The sequence below is a fragment of the Musa acuminata genome, chromosome BXJ2-8 (genome assembly GCF_036884655.1).
Source record: "Musa acuminata AAA Group cultivar baxijiao chromosome BXJ2-8, Cavendish_Baxijiao_AAA, whole genome shotgun sequence".
NCBI classification, from domain to species: Eukaryota; Viridiplantae; Streptophyta; class Magnoliopsida; order Zingiberales; family Musaceae; genus Musa; species Musa acuminata.
The window spans coordinates 269,780-291,354 of NC_088345.1; the positions used below are offsets into that span (position 1 = coordinate 269,780).

At 37.9% G+C, this 21,575-nt stretch overlaps 1 protein-coding gene and 1 pseudogene across 5 annotated transcripts; one reads left to right on the forward strand and one right to left on the reverse strand.

The window, feature by feature from the left end:
- The first annotated feature begins 349 nt into the window (after window positions 1-349).
- Window positions 350-16,042, forward strand: LOC135618484 (SUMO-activating enzyme subunit 2-like). 5 transcript variants are annotated; one of them, XM_065119361.1, is made up of 12 exons: window positions 350-595; window positions 717-806; window positions 2,547-2,630; window positions 2,748-2,966; window positions 3,565-3,666; window positions 8,365-8,817; window positions 8,918-9,147; window positions 11,538-11,631; window positions 11,722-11,904; window positions 12,026-12,123; window positions 14,705-15,076; window positions 15,556-16,042. In XM_065119361.1, the coding sequence occupies exons 1-11, from the start codon at window positions 563-565 to the stop codon at window positions 15,054-15,056; spliced, it is 1,938 nt and encodes a 645-aa protein (XP_064975433.1). In that variant the 5' UTR covers window positions 350-562; the 3' UTR covers window positions 15,057-15,076; window positions 15,556-16,042. The 5 variants fall into 5 exon arrangements, with proteins under 5 accessions (XP_064975433.1, XP_064975435.1, XP_064975437.1 ...); XM_065119363.1 differs by having other exon boundaries at window positions 15,611-16,042; XM_065119365.1 differs by having other exon boundaries at window positions 15,618-16,042.
- A 705-nt stretch (window positions 16,043-16,747) lies between these two features.
- LOC135618178 (heavy metal-associated isoprenylated plant protein 32-like) lies at window positions 16,748-18,571 on the reverse strand (annotated as a pseudogene).
- Between the last annotated feature and the right edge of the window lie 3,004 nt (window positions 18,572-21,575).

Consider the following 21,575-nt stretch of genomic DNA (forward strand, 5'->3'; position numbering starts at 1 on the left):
ATAATATATATATATATATATATATGTATATATGTAAAATCTAAGTCTTTATGGGTTATATGTGCAATGCCAAAATCTGAAGATAATTTAGCATATTTTAACGTTATGCTGTTAAAATATGTAATATGTAATAATGCTATTAAGACGACAATGAGGATATTAAAATAACTAAAATGGCTATTCCTTAAAGGATTGACGTGGAAAACCAATTAAAATTGTTAGGGGGCAAATACACTATTTATTGAAACAGGAAAGGATAGAAATGTAATAGTGCCTTGTTACAACATCAGATAAGCACGGCGAATAGTTGCCCTCACTCGCGATTCAATGGGCTCGAAGCAGAGGGGACAAAGACTCGAAGCCCTTCACTTCTCTTGTTTCCTCCTCTTTTTTTATATGCTTCCGTGGAAGTCTTAGCGACGCATCATATTCCCCTCCTCCTTTCTCTCTCTCTCTCTCTCTCTCTCTCCTTTCGCCTCTCCTCGCGCCCGTACTTGCAATCACCAAATTTGCTACTATTTGCTCCCCCCCCCTTTGTTTCCGCTCCCCGCTTCCCGCTCCTATGGGTTCCGATTTGAAGGAGGAGGCGATCAAGGTGCGGTTTTGATGTCCTATTCTGGGTTTTATTGCTGTCCGTTCTTTCGTTTGCTCTTTTAGGGCATTTGGAGTTGAAAAGGTAAGTGAAGATGAAGAGGCTATTTTTTACTTGGTTGCAGCGAGCTAAGGTGCTGATGGTGGGCGCGGGCGGCATTGGCTGTGAGTTACTGAAGACCCTCGCGCTCTCGGGCTTCCAGGATGTTCACATCGTAATCACGCGTCCATGAGCTCAACTTTTTTCGCTTTTCTGAACTTTTACTTCTACTTCGAGATTTTCATGCGACGGTTTCTCGACGTTGTGGAATTTTAGGGTTTGGTGAAGGATAATCTGTTTTGGGCAACCAAAACCACCACCACTTCCGTGTCTATTACTGATTAATTAGCGTGTGATAAAAAAGTCGGTGATAAGTTTTTTTTTTTTTTTTAATGCATTTGTCATAGTGTACAAAGGTGTTTGTTTTCAAATTAAACGAAATAGAACTTTATGAGACTATAGGAGGAATTACTGTTGGATGGTCGCTAAACTTATAAAAGCAGCTTCTTTGGTGCAAATTGCAGTCAGTGAACAGGTTGTTTGGTGAGCTAATGTTTGGAGGAAATAAGTCTTTAGGTGACTATATGAAGCATTTGTTGTTGGATAGTAGCTAAAGTGACAAAAATAGCTTCTCCGATGCAAATTGCAGTCGGTGAATAGGTGCTATTTGTCTTCAGAGGAGAGTAGATGAGACAAAGTTTCTTTAGCAAAAGTAATTACCGCTGCCAAGTTGCTTCAGTTATCATATTAAAATGCAATTCAGATATTTATTTCTTGGGGAAGGTTGAATCTTGCTATCGTCCATGAAATGCCTATGTTTCTCATGTAGAAGGACAACTACAGAGTTTTCATTGTATCTTACCAAAATATTGTAGTTTAAAATGGAGAAAAGTCTAAGGACAACCCAGGATGGGATGAACTGGTCACACACACACAAAAAAAAAAAGAAGAGAAAATGCTAGCTTTTTGGTGAAAGGATTCACAAGTCTATAAGTAATTTAAATCGTATGTAGCATGTACACAGTGGCAATTGCACATAGTGAATAGTTGGTGCTGTAGTGGATTCTACAGGCCCAAAGCAAACCATCAATATGAACTTAATCTTTTGTTAATAGATAATTATTCATTATCTTTGCTTCATCATATTATCTACGTTAAAATAGAGTTTAAAATTTTATTTTTAATTTTTATATCGAAACTCCATTGGGTGCTTTTCTGTTGGAGGAAAACCTAATAGTTACAACTTGGACTGGCTCAACCAATATAAAATGGATCTGATGAATGGACCAATTTTATTTGGAAGGATCTCCTTTGCCCAGAATATTTTTTTGGGGTTTGCACAATCAATGTGGATCAAAACCAGGTAGTCATCCTACATTTTAATTTGAGAGAGGTGGGTAAGGCTATTCCAATTTAAGATTGTCAATCTATTATCTATTGTTGCAAGTGTGGATGTCATCCAATATATATTATAAATTATGTTTTAGATATTGCTTTTTGAGATTAAAAAAGGGGCTATAGTTTCAAGTCCAACTATGTAATATATTTGTTAGGAACTAATAGTATAGGTTTGATTATTTGTACTCGCCAATCGATATACCTTTTGTATGAAACTACTTTTCTTTTAGAATTCTTAAATGGTTCCAAATTTATTTTTGTAATATAACAATTTTGTCCTCTAGAATTCGTGCTAATTCACTTGCTGATTATGGGACACATTGGATCCATTTTAGTAGATGTAGACAGTGCAATATCATGTGTATTTTTGTAACAATTATATGTTCAGGTTGCAAAACCAATTATCTCATCAAAATTTTCATCTCTGGGAAGTTGTTGTAGTTTTATTTTGTGCTGTAAGTTTGATGTTTATATTAAATAGTATTGTATATGTCTCAGTATTATTTGACTTGTGCAGATCGACATGGACACTATTGAAGTCAGTAACCTGAACAGACAATTTTTATTTCGGCAAAGTCATGTGGGGCAGTCTAAGGCTAAAGTATGAAACAGATATAGTTCTTTCTTTTGTCTTGGAAAATTACAGTAGATGCCTCTAAAGTTTCTCATGTTTATCTGTGGTTTTCAATATTTCAAAGAACATTGTTGTTTGTGTCAGGTTGCTCGAGATGCTGTCTTAAAGTTTATGCCTCAAATTAATATAACACCATACCATGCAAATGTGAAGGATCCTGGGTTCAATGTGGATTTTTTTAAGCAATTTAATGTGGTACTGAATGGTCTTGATAACTTGGATGCTAGACGACATGTTAACCGTCTTTGCCTGGCTGCTGAAGTCCCTTTGATTGAAAGTGGAACCACAGGGTTTCTGGGGCAGGTAGGACTCTGCTTGATTCTATTAATTTTTTTTACAATCTTGCCAATATGTTAGTAAATCTGTGCTCAAACTGCTCGTCATTTGCAGAGATTCTATCATTGTCAGATTTTCTTTTCTGCTCCTTTTTTTTTGTGCATAGTTATGAAAAGTTGATGCCTAGTTCATTCTTTGTTGGAGAAAAAAATTAAATCTTTTTAGTGATGCTTTTCCTAGCAATAAACTCGATTATGGCTTTCAAGCATGCTGCTGAGCTTAACTACAGCATACTGTTTGTAGAATGATCTATATTGTTCAGCTACTAGTTGTGCTTGCTATTTGGTGATATATTTCTGCAGAACATTTGATACTTGATGCAAAACTTAATTTGTCAAGCCAGGAAATTATCCAATTTACAAATCACCAAGTTGATAATATTGCCTATGTCCGTGGCTTCATTATTGCTGAATTAACTAGGTTCCTGAAGATTTTGTTAGTTTCCTTTCAAATTTTTTTATTGCATTTACTTCAGGACCATGAATCAGTTTATTATGCCTGAATTAGACTACTATCTCTTTGTGTCTTCAGTTGATACATATCTTTGTCGCTTCATGATGAGCAGGTTACTGTCCATATTAAGGGCAGAACTGAATGTTACGAGTGCCAACCCAAACCGACTCCAAAGACCTATCCTGTCTGCACTATCACCAGCACTCCATCAAAGGTTAAAACTTAAAACTCTGTCAATGGTGATTACCGTCATAATTCACAATTTCATTGCTTTATGTAATTTATTGTAGGTGAGCCAATTCCAGCAGATGTTTCTGCTAGGTGGAATGTCTTTTTTTCATGAGATTTCTGCTTTGTATATTTGGTCTTGTGCATTGCAGTGTTTTCATTATATACTTTCATTGAACAAACAATATGGTAAGTTATGAAGGGGTGGTCATTGGGTAAAGATAACCTTTTGAATTGAATCAGTCCAAAGAAGGCAGTAGAGGCTGCAAACCTCATAACAAAAACCTCTACCTATGTTGGTGGAAGGGACCTGGGGCAAGAGAGATTGTGACGAGTACGACCTTCTAGAATGGAGTACAATAGATTTATGACTCTTGTCACTAATCACTATACTGTTGTTATGTGTTACAAGATGTATCTGGCTGAAAGAAAATGAAGAATTTTCACCATACATCTATTAGTCATGAGATCCACCATAGTAGGAAGGTTGTAAATGTAATGAACTTTTATCGATCTTGATACCATACAAGATCCTGTACAGGTTCTATCTCATTTTACTTGTAATCAAGTGCATTACCCTTTCTCATCTTTGTGGCTATAACTGGTTGCATGGGTTCTCATGTTCCAGATGCACATCCTGGATGACATGAGCAAAATATTCCTCCTCAGTCTATGTGCCACTTGCTTGAGTTTGATCAGCGGGAATATGAGATTGGTCATCCTGGTCACTAACATCAGTGGCATACTGCTATTCACATCACTACTATATCCACAGACCTTACGAAGCATGCAATTTGAGGGAGAAGGTGTCGCATCACCCCATTGAACCTATTGCTTGTTGATTGTGTCGAACGGATTAATCCACTATAAAGCTTGGTCCTTTTCCTTACCATGATAGTTGCAAGTCTCAATCTGTTGTGTTTTACTACGGTTCCCATTATACAGACGGCTTGAAATTTGGCCATGTTGTTCCTTTTCTTATCAATCTACATCTTGTGACAAATGTCATTCCTGTTCCTCATGTACTTCCTCAAATATTAAGCAAGATGGACGAGAGGGTCTCTTAATTCATCCTGTAGAGGATCAACTAAGTTCTTTATTGCACAGACCCAATTGAGCATCAGATCTAAATTATCATGATAGAACTGAATGCTGAATGGATCAATCTTGAGTTCCTTTGTTTTCTTTTCTATGTCAGCACAGAGTGATCCTCGAACACCTGTTGTGGTGGATGTACGCCAACTTCTTCAACTGTGTGTATGAGAGACAACTGTGAACTTTCATATGAATTAAAACAAACAGTGTCTAATTATGTTCGCAGCCGTCTCTCATACGCATGATTGGTCAGCTTTTTATAAATTTGGTGTCCTTTTGAGTGGTGGTTCCGAAATGTAATCATCACTCAACTACATTGTATACTAGACAAACAACTTAATTAAATTATAAGTCAAATTGTAGGTGTTAATCGTATAATCAGGATTCATATGAAATTGGTATGATATTGCATTTTTTTTATGAACATGTTGGAAGCTTCCCAAAACAATTGTCTTTATATTAATAAGGATAAATAATTAACAGATAGTTGATTATTCTTTAATGTAAACCATCGTCAATTTAGATAAGTGATCTACTATACCACCATTACAGCATTGATTATCTTGTCGTTTTGTGGTTCATATCTATACATCAGATTGCGATGAGCTACAAACAACTCTGATTTGATGATGAGGTTATATCGATATTAGTATGCCAATTTAAGATGATATGTTGCATAATGAACACTATGAATTGCAATTTCGGGCATTGGTCTTGTACCAGTCTAGGCTCGGACAGGTATGTACCTATTTATACTGGTGTATCAACACTTAGTAAATGGTAAAAGTTGGCTTTAGAAAAAAGAAGGTTGAAAAATCAACCAAAAAATGGTAAAAAGACCCTAATTCGTGGTGTTTCTGCCTCTTATCATAGATTATACAATCAATTTAAATAACAATAAGATAAATCTAATATATAACGATAGAACACGAAGTCAAAATGTATAGTTGTTAATGATGCAGAAATATTTATCTTTATGGATCCGTTGAAGAACTCTGTTGTATATTTTTCTCTTGCTTCTCTATGGAGTAAGGTTTGGGCTCATTTTCCTAAAAAAAGAAAACTTGTACAAATTAATAATCCTACCAAGATTAAGATTTCATCTGAATGGATGTTGGCTAGAACCTTTCAAGGTTTGGGCTCATTTTCCTTGAAAAAGAAAACTTGTACAAATTAATAATCTTACCAAGATTAAGACTTCATCTGAATGGATGTTGTTTAGAACCGAAAGTATCCATCCAAGATTCTTTTGGAGCCCTTAATTAGTTCAAGTCTAATTTGTCCTCATTAGGTGTACATGAAATAGTAAGCCCTTAGTTTGGTGAACATTATTACATGGTCTGATTGGGCCTTAGTTCAAATGGACAAATTAATTAGTCCTAAAAGTCCTAATCATGGAAAAATATGCATTTTCTTTAAGCTAATTAAATAAGATTAACTTAAAGTTTAGGTATGAGAGATTACCTTGATTGCTAGAGAAGTTGGATCGGATTAGGAAATTTACTCCCTCTTCTTATTCAAATCAATCTTTCCCAATCAGTTTGGGTGGTAATTAGGGAGCTTAAGCATGTTTAGACAAAAAAAAAACCAAGAGAATGAGCATGAGAAAAAAAAAAGAGTCGTCTTAAATAAGCCCAAAAGTGAGCCAATGGTCAAATTTGACCTTGGAAACCTTCTAAAGATCGAATTTTGATTGTTACCGATCAGTATTGGTCGGAAACAGTTGAAAGTCGACTGTGCACAGTATTGAGGGTGTGGTGGTCCATACATGTATTAGTCGAATTGTACCTGGTTCATGAATCAAGTAGTAGATTGATCATTGTTAATACCAGTCATACCATACTTTTTCAGCCAAAATTGTTGTCCTTGATGAACACAACACTTTAAAATTATGCATATTTTAAATGTATATTCAACAATTTTAAAATGAATTCAAATTCCATTATAAATATCTCAGGACATCTGGCTATCCCATCCATGGTCTGTGATATCGATACACGTAGATGACTTGAAATTACCTTCAAGTGTCCTTCCTGATTGTACATGATGGATCAAGTAGTTCTTTTCCTTATCACAACTTTTGGTTGGAGGTATGTACAGTGACTCTATAACTGTCCTGATCTTGACCACTGTATCCCAAAATCTGAAGTCAAGGATATACTTTTTTGATTTCTTTCCCTCCAACAAACTAACATATCAGGGACCCATTCGGTTGATGTGAATGTCACCTTTAGTTCAATCTTTGCTATTGAATAAGCGTCAAGAAGATGAAGTTATTGATCCACTAGATCTTAGAAAAATATTTTTTAAATCTGAATGGATCTAATCTAAATCTAGACTAGATCTGCAAGTATTCATCCTTGATCCACACGGTTCTAGCTTAGATCGAAAAGAACCATGCTTGACATTTGTAGATTAAACCTTAAATTAGGTATACATGTAAGAGATATAATCTAATATTTATCCAAATCAAGTACAAATGGAAGAACTCTTGGCTTATATTGGATTATATGACAAACTGAACCTAATTGCATGAAAGATTAGGAGCCTAACTAAGAGACTACATTTGGATTTACTTTGATTTTGAAGAGTAATCGGATGGGATGTAGATCTTAAGCCTTTTCATTTAGCAAATGGGCTTCCTGTTGATGTGTTAGGTTGACTTTGTAAGAGAACTGAGAGAGCTTTTCAAGAGGTTTAAGAAGATTTTGAAGGTAGATGAGTGAATGAGAGTGTGTGAAGGAAGAGTATAATGGGAGCAAAGAAGTTGTTTAAAGTTCAATGGATCTCATTGGTTAAACTGACTGCCGGGTAGCCTGTGCAATATGTATGGTTCACAAGGGTTGTTGAGTAGCATTTCATTTTTCTACCCTGGACTGCCCGAAATGGGGCGTTTGAAGTCTCAGTTTTCTCCATGACCGGTAAATATCAGCTGGTGTTTACTGGTCCGAGGAAAACTGCATTCCATGCTTAAATTATTAATTTTTGCTAGTCGATCTTTGATAGTTGAAACTCATATGGTCCTAGTTCTTTAATTTATCAGTTAATAGGGAGTAGGAATTAAGACATCACTGCATAAAATTTTTATTGTAGAGAATGTACTCCAATGAGGCATTGCCATCTTACTTCGTTTTAGAACTCTAACCTATTCAAGTGTTCCAGAGCTCGAAATCTTGTGGAGAATGTAAGACTGATACACAAGCCAGTGCTACATGTTAACTGAATCATACTGAACTCTGTGCGAATTTGTTGTGTGCAATACAGTTAGTGACACTATTTTCTACCCTGGGTGTTGTATTATTAGTGATTTTGCTACTGATTTAAATCAATTTTTTGTTTCCATACGTGTTGCAGGTTTTCCATTGCATTTAAATTATGCCTATTTTGGAATAAGTGGCTGATATGTTAAGTAGTAATATTTGGAAATTTTTCCAAATATTATTGAAGTAACATTTACTAAATTAAATATCCCATGCATGAAAATGTTTTTTTGTCGGATGATACTACAAGATACTGCAGGCACTTTTCCTTTTTTCCTGTGCATTTTTATGGTTTTGTAATATTTTGATCTTCTGTTTATTTGTTACAGTTTGTTCACTGCATAGTTTGGGCAAAGGACCTGCTTTTTGCGAAGTTGTTTGGTGACAAAAAACAGGAGAACGATCTCTTTGTCAGTGCTGGTGATGGATCTGATTCAGAAAAACCTACAGATATATTTGAGCGAGGCTCAGATGAGGATCATGAGCAGTATGGTAGAAAGATCTACAACCATGTTTTTGGATATAGCATTGAAGTTGCCTTGGCTAATGAAGAAACATGGAAGAGCAGAAGAAGACCTAACCCCATCTTTCTTAAAGATGTGTTGCCAGAAAGACTTATCCTGCAAAATGGAAACCTTGAAAAGAACTTCCTGACCGAGGATTTACCATTGTCTGCTATGTCCTCTGTTGGTCTCAGTAACCCACAGGATGTCTGGAGTCTTGCTGATAACTCACGCATATTTTTGGAGGCATTGAGATTATTTTTTGGGAGGCGAGAGAAGGTCATTAATTCTTGTATATTTCAGTATGTTTTCTTGATATTAATCTTCATGTTACATGATTCTTTTTTTTTCCCCCTCCATTCTCCTATTTGACTTTCAGGAGATTGGGAACCTGACTTTTGACAAAGATGATCAATTGGCTGTGGAATTTGTGACTTCTGCGGCAAATATTAGGGCATCTTCTTTTGGAATATCTTTACATAGCCTCTTTGATGCCAAAGGAATTGCTGGCAACATTGTGCATGCTGTTGCAACAACCAATGCTATTATTGCTGGGTTAATAGTGATTGAAGCAATCAAGGTGCTTCAAGCTGATTTTCAGAACTGTAGGTAGGTCCTGTATCTTCTCCAGCACTTTGTTTCTTTATCTTTTAATCCTAAAATGTAGTGCATTGGTAATATCTGTTTTCTGGAGTTGATACTTATCCTCGCATGAGAATTAAACTTTTGAAGGTGGCATTTGTATTAGGGTTAAGGATGGTCGAGGTGGTGGTTATTGGTTTACGAGTCAAAACACACTTGAATTGGAATAATCTGATCAAAGAAGTTAACCTACCAAATTGGGCCCATCTAAAATTTTGGATTAATTTGACCCTTTCTTATTTTGTTGTCAACCCAGATAACACAGACAGCTAGTTTAACAACTTGAAAAAAAATTAACTAATGAAGGACAATTTAACTCGGCTATTATGAATTTAAAACATATCCAGCCTAATAGTTCGCAATAACTATCTGGATGTGCTAGGCATTTTTGTAATTGCCATTTGAATTTTAAAATGATGTTTAGCGGCATGAGTGCATATCGATTATGACTGGCACATGCATTCCATGTACCCTGACCCTTCATCACCTACCTTGTGATTCTCAGGACACCTTGACACGGTGATTTAAAAAGCGCTAGGCGCCAAAAGGCGCCAAGGTCCAAAAACGCCCGAGGCGCTAAGCGCTCGCCCGAGCGAAGCGAGATGCTAAAATATAAAAATATATAATATAATTAATAAAAATTAATAATATTAAAATTAAAATAATATATTATTAATCTATTAACAATATTGAAAATTAATCATTTCAAATAAACTTAATAATATTAACATTTCACAGTATACAGTATACGTATACTGTTAAAGGGAAGTGTAAAGGGGTGCTGAGCCTGCTGACTGAGAAAAGAGGAAGCGGCAACGGCGAGCAGCGGGAGCAGGAGCATGAGTGGGAGCAGGAGCGGCAAGCAGCGGGAGGCGCGAGCGGCGATAGCGGCAGCGTTTGCGAGCAGCGACAACAACGAGCAGCGGGAGCGGGAGCAGGAGCGGCGAGAGGCGCGAGCGGCGACAGCGGCAGCGTTTGCAAGCGGCGACAATGACGAGCAGCGGGATCGGGATCGAGATCGGGATCGGTAGCAGCGAGGGTTAGGGTTCGTTTGTCACTTATATCAGTTTTAGTTGGTTCGATTGAACCAACTAACCATCATAGACCGAACCAGGACTAAACCAAACCTAAAATCTTGGTTCGGTCGCCTTAGTTAACCCAGACGCTCGCCCGAAGCGCCCAGCGCCTGGGCTCGGGCGAGCGCCCAGGTGGCGCTTGTTTGAAGTGCGCCGCCTGGGAGATTAGCGAGGCGCTCGGGCCTCGCCTCGCCTTGCCCGAGCGCCTTTTTAAATTGCTGCCTTGACATGCAGTACATTTGGTCTGCTTTGACCAATTTATTTTGATTAGATTGGAATTAATTTTCTGGGATTACTAGTATTTATGTTACATCTACAAGTCAAAAAGACAAGGGGAAAAAAAAAAAAGAATAGAGAGAAGAGAAGGGTCTGGGAGGGGGGGAAGATAAAGGCCAGTAGGCCAACACAACTCACAATTTTATTAATATACCATCTTAACATTGTCAAACTCTCATCTAAAGTTCCTTTCTTGATTAGTAAGTTCATCAAATAAGGAAAGAAAATCATTACCTGCAACTAACTACTCCCAGTTTATCTTCTAAATCAGCTGAAATTTGTTTAACCTTGACAGGTAACAAAATAAACCGAGAGCTAAAACCTTGTCAAGGTTTGAGACCTGGTTTCATCATATGAGCAGATGGAACATAACATTTTGGGAAAAAACAGTAAATAAAAGAGGGTGGATCATCCACCAGGATGAGGTCTTAGATTTCTTTGCCAGCATTGCCTAGGTGTAAAAGTTACCATAAACATGTCTTATGATGGCGAGTGGATTCATAGGAAGTTCTGGTTGCTCATTCTTTAGGAAAAAATGAACTGTTTCCCTCTCACAGTTGCTTTGGTGTTATATTAATAGATTTAATAATTTCTGCAATAGGGAGGCAATGGAGACCCTAGAGCCATAACATTGGTCACAGGTGGGTCGATGAGAATGGTGAGGTGGCTGACACAGGCTGAAAAGGGAAATGAAAAAGAAATTGTGGTCAGTGCCTGACTGATATGACCAAAATGCTCCAGTTTCTTATCGACACATAATTAATGTTTTTTGCTTGGTACTTGATGATAATGAACAACAATAGTACTTTGCTTTCTTGCAGGTATTTTTATTAAAAACATTCTTTCGTGTGTGAACACTTTGCATCACTAGTGTAGTGATGCTGTTTGATTCTTTGTTTTACTTAGCTAGGTACCTTTTTATTAGTTGTTGTTACATGCAATAGTGGTAATTGAACTATTTCCTACTACAGCAGTTCTAATAAATGGACATTTTTGCATATTCAGGATGACCTATTGTCTTGAACATCCAGCTAGAAAGATGCTTCTGATGCCAGTAGAGCCATTTGAGGCCAACAAATCTTGTTATGTCTGTTCGGAGGTCAGTTTGTTGGTTCATTAGGTATGAGTCATGACCTTTTATGTCATTTCATTAAGTTCCTTTCTTTAATAATTTTTATTGTATAATCAGACACCCTTGCTTCTGGAGGTGAACACTCGAACCTCAACATTGCGGGACTTCGTTGACAGGATAGTAAAAAACAAACTGGGCATGAGCTTTCCTTTGATAATGCAAGGTGCAACCCTTATCTTTGAGGTGGGTGATGATTTGGAGGAAGATGTTGCTGCAAATTATGCCTTAAACCTTGACAAGGTTTGTGGCCTCTCTGTTTTCTTATCGGTCTTTTCTAGTCTTTCTCTTAACTTTTTCCAGACATTATTACTTTCTTTTCAACATGGTGAATGCAAATATGTTAAATATCCTTATATTGCAGGTCTTAGTGGAACTTCCTACACCAGTTTCCAGTGGGACCATGCTTACAGTTGAGGATCTTCAGCAGGAATTATCATGCCATATAAACATTAAACACAGGTATTTTTTTATACTTGCTTCCATATGCTTTAGTACCCAGAATGTGGCCTTTTGTCATCTCTGCAGGGAGATTTTTTTTTTTTTTCTATGAATTGTCTTTGGAGAACATATTTATTGGACGTCAATGTAGGATTTATCTGTCTTTCATTTTTTGTCATTTAAAATCCATTTGTTTACATGCATCAATTCCTGATTTGAATATGCTATGCAAAGAGAATTAGTTACATGCATCCATTTGTTTAGTCGAGGATAGATTTTATTGGTCGTCCTTAAAGTGAGATGTTGCTTGAGTAGTGTCACGGTGTTAAGCTTGTCACATTGCCAATACTCGCAAACACAATATTGGCCTATACACCCCAGTATCTATTCCGTATTCACTTGGCAAGATGTGAGTTTAGATTTTGCACTTGGACTTTCCAAAATAGATTGTGAACCTTGACTCTATTTTGGTTGTTGTTGATTAATTTTCAAAAATGGCTCGCTTTATCCCATGTAACAAGACTAATGATGCCTCACATATTGCTAAATTGTTCTTTCGAGAAGTAATTAAATTACGTGGCTTGCTCTCAACTATGGTGTTCGATAGAGATATGAAATTTGTTAGCTACTTTTGGAAAAACTTTGTAACAAGTATTCGACACAACATTGAAGTTCTCTTCAGTCTTTCACCCCCAGATTGATGGTCAAACTAAGGTTGTTAACCATTCCTTGTAAAATTTTCTTAGATGTTTAGTTGGGGAGAAACAAGAAAACGAGGGCTTAACCTTACCCACGGTAGAGTTTGTATATAATATCTCAATCAATCGCTCGACCGGAAAAAGCCATTCGATGTTGTGCTTGTTTATACTCCTCGCACACCCATTGACCTTGCACCTCTTCCACTTGACTATCGTGCCTTAGAACCAGCCCACTCCATTGCTCAACATATTCATAATTTGCACGTTGAGATTCGACGTAAAATTATCTCAAGTAATGAAAGTTACAAACTTGCTGCTAATGCACATTATAGAAGTCGAGTTTCAAGTTGGTGATTATGTCTTGGTTCGCGTTCGCCTTGAGAGATTCCCTAAAAATTCATTCTGAAAGTTGCATGCCCGAGCCATTGGTGCTTTCCCTATCATTCAAAAAATTAGGATCTAATGCATATATGCTTGCCTTCTAACTTAAAAATTAGTTCAGTTTTCAATGTGGAGGATTTAACTCTATATCATGGTCCTTTTGTTCCTTCGTTGTTTATTGGTGTTTCTATAGGTGACAATCCTCCCAAAGAACCAATTCTCTCACAACACAGGGATGATGCAGAGACTATTTTTGATAACTGCCTTGTTACATCTATTATTAGCATTACTCAACACTTTCTTATTAAGTGGGAACGTCCGACTTTCGATGCTACTTTGATTACTTTGGATTTTGGAGGAACTTTGTGACTTTGCACTAGACTTGTTGGACCAGTAACTTGCAAATCACTCTTCGGGGTCAAGTTCTCTTCCACAGTGGGAGAATGATGGAGAATCATCTAGCTTTATAAAGGATTTTAGAAAAAGTTTATTCTAGGTAAAGAAATCAACAAAAAGTCATAATTAGTTGACTTAGAAATTCTAAGAGTTGTGTTGAAAATTAAAATTTTTTTTAGTCTTTCAGGACTCCTTTTGTATTAAGTACATTATTGTATTAAGTGTACTCATTTATTATTTAAATATCCTAAAAGTTACAATTTGAATTTCTAGGAGGCATACTAATTCCCTAGGAGATTACTTTTGGGAATCATTGTATTCATTGATTGTACTAAGGCTCCTAAACTCCTATAAATAGTGGAGCTTGTCAATGGATCAAAACACTTCAGATTTGAATGAAAAGCAGTGTATATTTTCGAGTCTCATACTCTCCTATTTTATCTCACACTTCTTTTTGTTTCTCTTCCCCTCTCTTCCTTTCTACTTCCCTATTCTGTTCTACCTCAATGAATGACAAAGATGTAATCTTTTTTAGAGATCAAATGGAGAAAGGAGGTATAAATTTTGAACGGACAAGATGCAATATGTGGATTTTGATGGCTGCTAAGATCAGGAACATGATGAAAGCGATTCTTGGAAAATTTTAAAGTAGATGTGCAGGTTTAAGTGAGTTGGTGGTCTGTAGATTAAGAAAATTAGAAACATAGGGGAATCTTAGAAGATATATAACTACTAAAAAAAGGAAAAACAATAAGTATGACAATTTTTTTAATAAGTTCGGTCTAAGGGTGGGAAAAGAATATTTTTCAAATTGCTAAAGCTAAAGATAAAAAAGGGTAAAGATTTTGGTAATATTAGGTATGTAAAGTATATAAAGATGAAGACTTGCAGATTTTTTTAATGATGTGATCAATGGAAGTTGGAGAAGACATTTTTATAAATTATTAAATATATATTCTACAGAAAACTTAGTTTTAGAAATAGACAATAATGGTGAGTTTAGTGACCATGGAATTATTCAATAAGTTAAAGAAGCTTTTAAAAGGATGAAATAGGTGATGTTCATAGATGAGGTACTTTTACACCTGAAATCATTCATGCTCACAATTGCTTTTTGCTATATGCAGGGAGGAGTTTGACGAGGATAAGGAACCTGACAAGATGGTCCTGTTGGGGTGGACCGCTCGTGAGAAAGAATCTCAGGTTGTAAGCAACGGAAATAGCACATCTGCTGCCGTTCCAGCAGCAGCTGAAGCAACAATGAAGTCTGAAGAGGCTGAGGTAAATGCAGAAATTTCTGGGACGAAGAGAAAGTTGTCAGAAATCTTGGAAGCAACAGAGAACCAGGAAGCTTCTCAGATTCTCTCAAGGCCTGATGCTGACAATTTTAAGAATTCTCATGAACTTGAGGATGATGACGACGATCTTGTTGTGCTTGATAATTATCCTGAAACAAGCAAGAAGCAGAGGTTGCATTAAGTTTGAGAATTTTTTACATGGTAAAGGTTCTTGCCCCAGCCCCAGATTGAGTAACTTTTGTCATTGCGTAACTGCTTTTGATTTGGTATGAAGCTAATATAATCAACTAACAAATTGTACTTGGTTGAACTTCACTCTAAATTATCGCTTGAACATAGTTCAAGGAGATGGAGTTCCGGATAGGAAGCATCTTGATCACTGATGCTCAATCCATCTGCATCTGCTAGTCAGGGTTGAAGGTTTTGAAACTTCTGTAACCGTGGGTGTCGGATCTAGTCATATTTACTTTCCGAAAAACATTGTAGCTTATGGTTTTGTGTTCTTTGAGAATCGTAGATAGATCTGCCCATGACGTGTCACCGTATTTAGCTTTGTAACACATTTGATAAACAAATTGCTTAGCCAGTCATGAATTTGTCTTGTTATTCTGTTTAGAAACATCAGATTTTCAGAAAGTTACTTACCCTGCCTGTCTCTTGTTACCTGCTTTATTTTCCAGTTTTGTGACTGGATAGGCAACATGGAACCTTGTACATGATGATCAACCTGTGAAGTTGGCAGGTGGGTGGAAGTTCATCTTCTAATTTGTATACATGGGGGGATGCATCATCTCAGCAGCAGCTACACCAAGCATATGGGATAATGGATTTTTATTTATTTATTGTTGGCAAGTAGTAGTAGTTTGGATCCATGGACAATGGTCCAGATACTGAAAGCTATTGACAGGTAAGTGTAGCAGAAAAATAAGAAACATCATCCAAAATTCTGATGGCAACCACTGTTACATGTGAAGGTTCCGCATTCCTTCACCACGCTCCCAAGTAGGAGATCAGATTGGTGTCTACTACTGTAAGTAATGCTTCTACTTGAAGATTATGATGTGTCTGCGTAATTTTCTTCAAAATTGATATGCATTTCTTGTCGCCTCTGCAAATATGGACTTTGGATTTACGAATGTGATGATTTGTATACCTTTGGCATCATGATGAACTGTTTCTTTGCCTTGTTTTGGATTTTTAGATGACAGCTTGTGGTATGGTTATGTGGTTTTCAATAGTGTAACTCTATTCAAAATTAATTTAATTTAGATACTAATTTTATCCAAAATAAAATTAGTATGAAAATAGTATAATATTTTCACCCAAAATAAATATTCAATATTTATTGGTTTACTGAATAATTTTATAAATTATTATTATTATTATTATTATTATTATTATTATTATTATTATTATTATTATTATTATTATTATTTGTCCTCATATCCATAAAATCACCATGAGAGAGAGAGAGAGAGAGAGGACAATTTGGGTCAGAAAAAAGATGGGAGAACATAGCAAAGGTGAGAAAGAAGTAAAAGCAAATAAAGAGAGAGAGAGAGAGAGAGAGAGAGAGAGGCATGAACAACTTGGTTTCCAAAAGGCAGAGGATCTTTTCAAGGCCTGCAACCATGGCAATCAATTAAAGCAATACAATACATCCCATCACATACTTGGTTCGAATTCATCCGATGCACGTTTCTTATTCCACGCGACGGAAATGTGATCGATCTCACCGGCAAAACAGGATGAATTTTTGGAAGAATATTTTGAGTAATCGCCGGAATGATTAATCAACCTTAACCCAACCCTATCAGGAATTCCATCATATCGTCGCATCATAAGAAAGCTCCAAAGCAACACAACTCTTTCAACCTTGATTGATACAACAGCATTTATAGTCTTTTAGCTTCCCAGATAACAAAAAGGAAAATTATGTTATGTAGTAGATCTCACCCATGTTTCTTGTAGGGAACTCGAGCAAGCGCAAGAGGTTGAAGGTCGATTAACGCTTATCACATGATCGAGCAGCTGCTGCTGGTGTTCTCATCGCTGAACAAGGTGGTGTAGGGGTCGCTCTGGTGCGGCAGCAACGACGGCGGGGGTGGCGGCACGTTGTACATCGGCAACGGCGGCCGAGCGTAGCCCACCGCCGGCTGCAAGACGCTGTCCTGCCCGTTCATCATCATCATCATCATCATCCTCTGCTGTTGTGGCTTCTGCATCATGGCAGCCATGTACTGCTGCTGGTACGGGTTGGCGGTGGCGACCACCTCGGGCGGCTGCGGCGGCGCCATCGTTTGGTGGTAGTACCCAGACTGTGGAACTCCCGCCGGCAGTCCTTGCACCACTGCTGCCGCCGCCGGGATGTTTCCCATCATGCCACGGCTGAGCATGGGATGATGACCCCCACCACCCGTTTCTTTCTTGCCATGACCTTTGCTTGGATTACTGTTGACATTTGTGTTCCCATTGTTAGCGCCATTGTTCTTCCGACCATGCTTGGTGGCAGATCCACCACCACCACCACCTTTTCTACCACCTCCGCCAGCGTCATTCCCTTGCATGGCGTTGCCTTTGTTCTGCACTGGCACTTCACCTTTCTCGGCACCGCTGCCACCGCCACCCTTCTTATTGCTCATGGCGTTGCCTTTGGACGCCGCGACCGCGGGCTTGATCTTGATGTTCTCCAAGTCACCATCGAATTCGGCGTCGAAGCAGTCAAACTCGTCCGTCTCGTCGTCCTCACCGCCAAACTCATCGTCAAGATCGTCTTCGTCGTCGTAGTCATCGAAGCCTCTGGGAGGAAAGGTAGATTTGGGATACTTCTCGGGTGGGAGATTCAAGTCCTTCAGCTGCGGCAGCTGCAGGTCTTTGGCCCCCTTCATTTGCTGCAGTTGTTGAAGCAGCTGTTGTGTTGGTTTTGGGTGCTGACCTTTTCGGTCTTTCCCACCACCACCACCACCGTTTCCACCCTTTGGTTGCTTCCCGTTGTCCTGCTGCTGCGCTTAGCCATGTCGTGGCTGTGGCTTCTGGCCCTGGTTGATGATGATGTTGCCATTTTTGGGAACCAACAGCTCCGCATGTTTGCCAGCCTTGGAGAGCTTCTTGATGAGGGTGGCAGGATCAACATCACCTGAGACGACGGTCACCCTCCCTTGCTCTGCATCTATGCTGGTTGTATACACTCCTGATCACGGTATCAATTTGAAGCAGAAACAACAAAACAAAAGGAAACAAGCAGCTATAAGAAATGATAGAAAGGTAACGAAGATGGGTGCTCAAAGATAACAATGCTGCAGTTGAAGTACCATCAACTTTCTGGAGCAGGTTCTTGACCTTCTTCTTGCATCCATTACAGTGTATGCTGACTTTGAGAATGCATGTCTGCATGGTGAAGAGATTGTTCAAGGCACAGATGGAGATCAAGAAATGGCCTTGCACAAGATCTTGGGTCTACAAGAAGCAAAGACAGAGAGAAGAAAAGGAGCAAAAAGTAAAGGTGAACTGTTTACCTGTATCTTTAGGAACTTGATGTCTTCTTTCTTACTCATCCCTTTCACCAGACACAAGAAACAGAATGTTTTGTGTACCTCAAAGCAAATGCAACAAGGAAAAGATCAAGAGAAACCCACACAGAGGAACTGTTCTCTCTGAGAACTTCGTTACTCCAAAGGCAAGCTGTAGAGGAGAGAGGGATTGGTGCAGAATTCTCTCAGAAAAGATGAAGGCTTGGGGATTTATAGAGAGTGTGGATCGTGCATAACTTGACCATTGGAATGGCCAGTGCTGCCTCTCTCTCTCTCTCTCTCTCTCTCTCTATATATATATATATATATATATATATATATATATAGATGATTTGACGTTCAATATACTCTTTATGATTGATAGATAATATATTTTATATTAATTTTAAAACATCAAGTATAATAGACTTTTTTCTATTTTAATGTTCGGAAAAACATCTCATATTTATTATAAATTCTTATGGATCAATAAGCATTTAAAGATAGATATTTATTAGTTCTTAGGTAAAGATCACCGTGGTGGATACATCTCTCATCCATCCAACTCACCAAACTCGTCCCTTTTCTACGTATTCGAGAATGCTGCTGAAGATGAAATCAAAGTTTGCCCCAACCAAACAAATGCAAACGATTATTGTTTATAGTTTATGTGGTGACAGGATGGAGGTGGAGTCCATCAACTACTGCAATGCAAATGGAAAGCAGAGCAGAGTAATGGGTTGGATCACCTAAACCTCGTCCTACTTCGTTTTGTAGTGTTCCCCATGCACGCCGGTCAACTCAGACCTTGGACTGAGTCTCTTTCTCTCCGTCTCGTGGAGCAGAGCGATGGAGAGAGAGAGAGAGAGAGAGAGAGAGAGGGAGCAAAAAATCAAATAGAATATTGATAAAATCATAGTTTGACCTATTCTCGTAGAGAAATAAAATGGATTAAAATATAGAGGAGATTAAAAATGAATAAGTTGGATTAATCAATTGAATTGTGCCTATGATTTAGTAGTAACTATCACCAAGACTCTATGGATTTAGAATTCTTAAGAATGAGTCCAGTAATCTATTTCTACCTTTTGGATTACAACTCCTGGAGTTTGCAGTGGATTGTCATCGACCGACTATTAAGTTAGTGGCCGACAACAACACTAATGACATCCAAAACATATGGTGGTGGAGTAGAGGAAGATGAGCAATGACCATGAGAACATGGAAGCAGAAACCGAGGCAGGAACGATGAAGGAGGTCAGCAGATGAATGTGTTGTTGCAGCAGATGCCGGTTGAGATAGCGCTGCAGTGCTGCGTGCATAATATAATATAATATACTACTACTGAAACCCTGCAACAGTGCAGAAGGGTTGAGGATGGGTTGGTGTTTGAAACGAGGAGAAGGAGAAGGATGGCAGTGAGGAGGAAGAAGAATCATCTGCTCAAAGCTTTGCTCGAGTCATCCTCGAATAATTTTTTGTCCTAATCCATCATAGACTTTCTTGAAGTTTAGTTTAAGTAGATAGAATGAAAGGTTGTTTATTACGAGTGTTAGCTATCATGTAGACGGATTCATTAGAAATGGCTACACCGTCATCATGTAGGTTGCGGCCAAGAATGAATATAGAGTGAATAAGAGGCCGGAGGAGTTACAACAAGGATTTAACAAAACTTTCTTTATAACGTGATCACAAAATGGAAATTACTAAACCATGCAAATGTAAAGATGGTAACGAAATAAAATAATTTATGACTATTTGAATGAATGGATTTGAGAGGTAAAGATTGAACTATAGTTTCATGTTATTAAAAAATGATAAAAGTTGGGTTTTATATATATATATATATATATATATATATATATATATATAGATTTTGACTTATAGCTTGGGTTGAATTGATGTCAAATCTAATAAATGTTAAATCGATCAGTTTGGCTCAAACTAGGATAATATGCTCTATTGACTTTGTTGAAATTGGTATGTCATGGTTTGGATACTGAGCCTCCACCCCAGCATAATCTTTGTTGCTCACAGTTTCTTCGTGATAACTCGAATAGAAGTATTATAGTATATTCTTCAAGAATACACGTCATTGTATCCTCTTATCCCATGTCAAAGCCTTCTGACATTTACTTCATATCTGTCAAATGTTTCGCTGAGATAAGATGCTTATGCCTTGAAGGTCTGTTCGTTTTTGGCAACATGCAGGATAAGTCCACTCCATCAGAATAAGAGACACATAGAATAACATTATCCCACTCTTGCTTTTGCAAAAGTTCATGTTCTTGATCTTTGTCCAAAAAAAACTTTGTGCATTCACTCCATATTTCATCTTATACGTCGACTCCTTTCATGCGACTTAGGCACTTCACTAAGTACCACCTAAGTTGTTTTTTTACCCCATAGTTTTCATTGAGTTGATGGTGGTCCTTACGTGCACCATTCCACGAGTCAACCCTCCATTGAGTCCGATCTTCATATCAAGTGTGCCTTCATTTAGTATCGTCTTGGGTTGTTCTCTCACTTGATCTCTTAATGCATCCACCAATGCATTATCTCATGTAAGATCATGTGACGATTTTTCAACGTTTGCTCGGTCTGTTGAGCTTTATGAAGTTATTGTCTTGAGATACTCCTCCTAAGCATATGCGGTCGATTATACATGGTTCTCCCTCTAGAGAACAAAGATTTATCTCTCTAAATATCTATCTCGTTGGAGCAACTTCTCTCTTCGCATCCTTCCCTCTAAAAGTTTTGAAGACCACCATCCCCATGGACTACTCCATATTGCTGAACAAACTATACATTGTTCTATCCCAGCGAATGCACTTGTTAGATTACGACTCCTTGCCAATACAGCTTCCGATTGCATCGCTCAAGGTCTTGATACACACTTCAGCCTCTTACGGACATATCCTTCCTATGCCAAAGAGAAAGTTTCAATGCTCCAAGGTGTTGAGTTTCGATCGCCTTGGGATACCCATGGATAACCTATCGTCCGCATACAAGACCTTGCATGAGTACTAAATTCTTCGAGTTAGCAATTTTCCTCACCTTTGTGAGCTTTGCATAACTCGTTTGATCGCTGAGTAATACATCCCACCTTGTATGGTCTCATCCTTCACCGAGCACCCAACCTACCTTGAGCATCGTCAAGTTTGATTGCCAACGTTGAGTCATAATTGAAC